The following is a 6,666-nucleotide window of genomic DNA, read 5'->3' as shown; positions in this document are numbered from 1 at the left end:
GTCTGAATCCCGTGAGAACTCAAGGGGAACTCAGGCAGCAGGATACGCCCTATTCCCAGCAGGAATAATCTTAAACCTTAAACCTGGAACCTAAACTGGGAATGCCCTAAACACGATTATCTTAAAACCGGGAACACCCTAATCTGCCTTGGTCCTTGAGCAAGGTCACCTACATTCAATGTCGCTGCAACATGTCAGCAACATGGGGTACGCTGGCAAGGAAATTGTCATACCTACTTGGCTAATGGCTCCCAGCAGTTTTTCAAGATGGCAGAATAGAGAAGGTCACTTTCCTTGCTGCTCCATGGCATGAAACCAAGAAAGGAGACAGGCAGCTTCTCAGCAGTGAGGTATTAGAACCTTCAGGGGCACTATAAGTCCACAGGATAGAGACTCTACTGCCTCAGATTCATACTGTCAGATGGGTAGACAGACAACAATATGAAAGAGCAAGGAAACAAACTGCCCCAAACAAAACAAGATACTCTAAAAACAGAATCCATTGACACCACAGTGGAAGAAATGTTGGAGAAGGAGTTTAGAAAGTATGTAGTTAAACTGATCTGTGAAGTAAAGAACAATATAAGGAACGAAAACAGAAAGAAAATACAGAAAAAGAAAGTTCACTCCAATACAGAAATAGAGATTCTGAAAAAAATAAGCCAAACAGAAATCCTCAAAAATGAAGGAATAGATAAACCAAATTAAAAATTCAATTGAAAGCATCACCAATAGAAGAGACCACTTGGAAGACAGAGCTTCAGGCAATGAAGACAAAATATATAAAATTATAAATAAAGTTGACCATGGAGGAAAGATATTAAGAGACCATGAACAGAACTTCCAAGAAATATGGAATAACTTGAAAGAGCAAATTTAAGACTTATTGGGATAGATGAAGGCTTGGAGATACAAACCAAAGGAGATACAATCATTTCAATGAAGTAATATCAGAAAATTTCCCAAGTCTAAAAAATGAAATGGAAAATCAAATACAGTACGCTTACAGGACCCCAAATGTACAAAATTACAGGAGACCCACACCAAGGCACATTATTATGAAAATACTTAACATACAGAATAGGCATAGAATAAAAAGCTGACAGAGAAAAACAATAGGTAACCTACACCGATCTCATCTGATCTCTCCACCCAGACCCTCAGAGCTAAGAGGTCCTGGAATAATATATATCAAACTGAAAGAAAATGGGTGCCAGCCAAGAATATTATACTCAGCACAATTAAGTTTTAGAATTGATAATGAAATAAAAACTTTCCATGGTAAACAAAGTTTAAAAGATTCACAACTAGAAAGCCTGCCCTACAAAACAGACTCAATAAAATATGAAGAAGAAATAAAAAATAAAAGTGAAAACCAGCAAAGAGAAGAACTACACTAAAAGAATATTTAATGAAAGGAGAAACTAATTCAAATTAAAACCCAGAAATAATAAATCAAAATAATGGGGAATAAAAATCATACATCAATAATAACATTGAATGTAAATGGCCTAAACTCATCAATCAAAAAAAATTAGACTGGCAGATTGGATTAAAAAACAAGACCAAACAATATACTCTCTCCAAGAGACTCACTTCATAAGCAAAGATATCCACAGACTGAAGGTAAAAGAATGTTTAAAAAAATCTCATTCACATGGATCTTGTAAACAAGCAGGGGTTTCTAAAGATAAAGTGGACTTCAAGCCAACATTAATCAGAAGAGACAAAGAAGGACATTGCACACTGCTTAAGGGAATTATATATCAACAAGACATAACAATCATAAATACACACATTGGAGAAAAGATAGCCTCTTCAATAAATGGTACTTGGAAAACTGGAAATCCATATGTAATAAAATGAAAGTAAACCCCTACCTCTCACTCTGCACAAAACTCTACTCCAAGTAGATCAAGGACTTAGGCATTAGACCAGACACACTGCACCTAATAAAAGAAAAAGTAGGAACAAATCTCCATCATGTTGGTTTAGGAACTGAATTCCTCAACAAGACTCCAAAAGCATAGGAAGTAAAATTAAGAATCAATAAATGGGATGATATCCAACTAAAAACTTCTTCACAGCAAAGGAAAAATCAAGAACCTGAAGAGAGAGCCTACAAAATGGGAGAAAACCTTTGGCACCTGCACCTCAGGTACAGCATTAATCTTTAGGATATATAAAGAACACTAAAAGCTTAACACGCCCCAAACAAAAGCAAAAACCCAAATGACCCAATCAATAAATGGACAAAGGAACTGAATAAACATGTCACAGAAGAAATATAATCAATCAACAAATATATGAAAAAATGTTCAACATCTCTAGCAATTAGAGAAATGTAAATGAAAACTACACTGAGATTTCATCTTACTCATCAGAATGGCAATTATCAAAAATACAAGTAACAATAATTATTGGTGTGGATGTGGGGAAAAAGGTACACTCATACATTGCTGGTGGGACTGCAAATTGGTGCAACCACAATGGAAAGTAGTATGGAGATTCCTCAGAAAACTTGGAATGGAACTACCAATTAACCCAGTTAGCCCACCACTCCTGGGTATATACCCAAAAGACTTAAAATCAGCATACTATAGCGATGCAGCCACATCAGTGTTCATAGCAGCTTAATTTACAATAGCCAAGCTACAGAACCAACCTAGGTGCCCTTCAATAGATGAAAGGATAAAGAAAACGTGGTACAAATACATAATGGAATATTACTCAGCCACAAAGAAGAATAAAATTATGGCATTTGCCAGTAAATGGATGGTTCTGGAGACTCTCTTGTAAGTGAAATAAGCCAATGCAAAAAAAACAAAAGCTAAATGTTCTCTCTGATATTCGGATGCTAACTCACCATAAGTGGGGGCAAGAGAGGAGCAGAGGTTCACCTGATTGGACAGGAGGACTGGGGGCAAGGGAGAGGGATGGGAATGGGAAAGACAGTAGAATGAATTAGGCATAACTTTTCTATATTCGTACATGAATACATGAAGTGTAACTCCACATCAGGTACAACCGCAAGAATGGGAAGTTATACTCAATGTCTATATGATATGTAAAAATACATTCTACTTCCATGTATCACTAAATTGAACAACTTAAAAAATCAAATAATATAAAAAGAATATAAGTTGATACCAAAGCAAAAAAGAAAAATAAAAATGAAATTATGTCATTTGTGGAAAAATCGACAGAACTTGAGAGTATTTTGTTAAGTGAAATAAGCCAAACTCAGAAGGCCAAGGGTCACATGTTTTCTCCCATATGTGGAAGCTATAGAGGAAAAGGAAAAGAATGGTGGGGGAAGAGGATCTCATGGAAATTGAAGGGAAAATCAGTAGAGGAAAGGAGCCAGGGAGATGTGAGGGAGGGAAATGGGAAATGACAAGGTCCAAATTATATTTTTATATCGTATATATGTATGAAAATGTAACATGAAATCCCACCACTGTGCGTTGTAATGTACCAAGTTGAAAACATGGGGAAAAATGTAGGTGGTGAACAAGGCTGGGATTTCATAGCACAGTAAGCAGGGCACTTAAGGTACATTTAAGGCGGTATTCAGTCTTCCTGTTGTATACCAGCACTTTGTACCATCCTGAGAATGAGAGACTCCTTACATCTCTAATGGCTAGAAATGTTGAACATTTTTTTCATAAAAGGAAATAGCATTGTTTTGGAAACAAAGAATTGCAGTTCAGGTACAGTGAGCCACGTGGCCCTGGATGGTGCCCCAAAGGGCAAGTACAGGAGAGGATTTTTATAAGAGATTTTCACAAAAATTGTGTTCAGAGGTCATTTACTAACGGCAGAAATCCTAAATTGCAAAATCATGCTGATAGGTTAGTCAGTTAGGTTCTTTCTGCAGGGAGATTTTGAAGGCCTGAAGATACCAATTCCAGTTATTTACACAAGTTTTGAATATTCTGTGGTTTGACCTTTAGCAGGTATGACTGCATTCCTCTCTTTACCACCTGTCTGCCTTCTAGAAAGTTTTAGCCTCAATTACTTTATTTTCTTCCTCCTGGATCAATAAATGTTCTTTATCTTTATTTTCACTTGAATTATCCTCAAAACATGAGAAACACAGAACAGCATCTAATACCTTGTTGGAATTCAACAAATATTGACTGAGTGAATTAATGAATGCATCATTAATGAATTTATGAATGAATAAGAAAGGATCCATAAAGATGGATGAATGGACAGACAGGCAAAATATGTAATCTGAATTCAACTTTCCTGGACCTCTTCTCAGCTATTTAGAAAAAGAGAAAGCAGAAGGGAAAAATCACTGACCGAATATTGAAAAATTATCTCTAAATGAAGAAGTTATTTGAAACAAATTTCTGTTGCTTATGATTGGGTTCCAAGGTTGGAGGGCAAGATACCTTCTTTCATCTGTTCATTAATCTTCCAAGGGAAAAAAAAAAAAAAAAAAGCACAATTTGAAGATTGAATTTACCTAGTATCTTCTACTGGTTCTGGGCATAAATACCATCCCCCTGCCCACATCCTGATGGGAGCATTCTCCCTTGTTCCTGTCTTTCTTTCCGTCCCTGCCTTACTTCTCTGTGTTGATAAGGTAGCTTGAAAGTATGGAGAACACATAGAAGTGAGGCCCGAGAGAGGCCATAATGCCATTTGGAGAACCCCCTCTTAAGATCCTGCTTTTTCTTCTCAGTTTACATTTCCTCCCTTGGACTATGTTCATGGTGTGAAAGAGGCACGGGGCGAAAAGCCCTAGTGAGTCCAGCCAAAGGTTCTCAGCTGAGAAAGAAGGACCATTCTTTCCAAAATCATTGACAAGTTTCTGTTTCTCGGGGAGTTACATAACAAATTACCTTTCATTTTCTCAGTTATTGAATAATTCTGTATCTATGCTAAAAGAAAAAGAAGAACAGCTCACAAAACAAGCACCCTCCATAGCTGGATTGACTCCAGAGCTAAAATCCAAAGCAAGAGTGGCCGAGATTTGAGTCACCGTGCCCAGAGGATCTGTAAACAAGACTTCTGAGATCAGCCTTTCTGCTTCAGCGTGTCAGAGAGATGTGGGGGAGAGCCACTAACACTTATTGACATCTAGCAATTTACCGGGTGTCAGTCATGGGGATTTTATTTTATCTAATTTAATTTTTAAAATAAATGTATGATAGGAAGCAGAGAGAAGCTAAGTAACTTTCACAAAGCCACAAAGCTAGGAAGTTGCTCCCCCAAATGCCCAGTTTTGTTTTGTTTTGTTTTTTTCTATTTTTGACTTCGGAACTGGAGGATCTGACAAGCTTTAATAAAACTAATAAGTTTGGAATATCAGCAAAAAAAAAAAATATATATATATATATGCACAAAGACAGGTTTCAAATAGTTCTTTATGCTTTGGGAAAGCAAATAATAATAAAAATTAATAAATAAATATCTCATAAAATCTGACTAGTGTGAAAAATGTAAAGTCTTAAGCTTAGGTTAAAATAGAATAATGAAAGCAAGTAAAAAAATATATATATATAATGTTTTGAACAGCCAACAATAAAAAATTTAAAAAAAAAAAAAAATATATATATATATATATATATATATATATATATATATATATATATATTGGATTCCTGACATGGATGTTTCTTGGAAGGAGGTGTAAGCTCTTAGCCTCAGCATGCAGAGCTCCAGAAAGGGGAAATTTCAAGACAGAATTTTAAATAAATATATCTTTGGAACCTCCAGCCCCCAAGATCCGAATGTCATGACCTCAGTTTCAACACAGTTGCTCTTAGTCCTCATTTCATTGTTTTTGTTTTCCGCAGTTGTTGAAGCAGTAGGAGAGGGGGATGCAATCACTCTCTTGTCACATGTGGTTGTCAGCACTGCATGCATCTGTGCTTGCCTTAGTGCCTCTGCACGGAAGAGAAATGAAGAGACCTGACCAGATGTGACTTTCAAGGGCCTCCTGAATCAAACTTTGCCCTGAAAACTTTGGGGCCGTTGAGGTTAAACATGAGCATTGGTCTGTAAAGTTCCCAACGAACAGTAATGCTTTCACAGTCCTAACTAGTCTCTCATGAAACAGGAACAAAGAGTTAATTAAGTGGAAAAAAACATGTTTTCTTTATAACAAATAATAAACTGAAAAAAATGCTGTCTAGATATTGTATTTGATGCTTAGTAGGAGAGTCAAAGAAATTAGATGGCTCAAATTTACATAAGTAGTAGTTCACAGTTTCAGAATTCTCAAAGTACATGCAATAGGAAGAAGGAAGCTCTTACCTAGAATCTAACAAATCATCTCGTCCATCTACCAGCACTACCTCCTGAATTATTGAGGAGTCTTTTTCTCCATGTTTTTATCAGATGTTTACTTTACCCCAAGTTAATATTGTACTTAAATATCAAATAGCCAAAAAATGAAACATTTATCTCTAGGGGAAAGAAACAAACAAATAAACAAAAGCTTTAGGAAAAAAAGTATTCAGTGAATTGTAGTGGCACCCCCTTCTCCACAGAAATTCTTAACTAAGCTTCTCCAGAAATTTTCACCATTATTGATTGTAGGACTATCAGCAAAAGAGTCTCTACAAAAGAGTTCAAAGTAGGTAAACGTTGTATTTTCCTATTGCTGTATTTTACTTTGCCATTGGCCTGGTGCTGAATGCCCCTTTA

The 6,666-nt window shown here is 36.2% G+C and overlaps 1 protein-coding gene across 1 annotated transcript; it reads left to right on the top strand.

Annotated features, from left to right (window-relative positions):
* Positions 1–5,752: 5,752 nt before the first annotated feature.
* LOC114096430 (small integral membrane protein 30-like) lies at positions 5,753–5,932 on the top strand. Its single transcript, XM_027939940.2, has one exon. The coding sequence runs from the start codon at positions 5,753–5,755 to the stop codon at positions 5,930–5,932; it is 180 nt and encodes a 59-aa protein (XP_027795741.2).
* The last annotated feature ends 734 nt before the right edge of the window (positions 5,933–6,666 follow it).

This window comes from Marmota flaviventris, chromosome 4, assembly GCF_047511675.1.
Source record: "Marmota flaviventris isolate mMarFla1 chromosome 4, mMarFla1.hap1, whole genome shotgun sequence".
Taxonomy (NCBI): Eukaryota; Metazoa; Chordata; class Mammalia; order Rodentia; family Sciuridae; genus Marmota; species Marmota flaviventris.
This window is presented reverse-complemented; position numbering and strand designations above follow the sequence as displayed.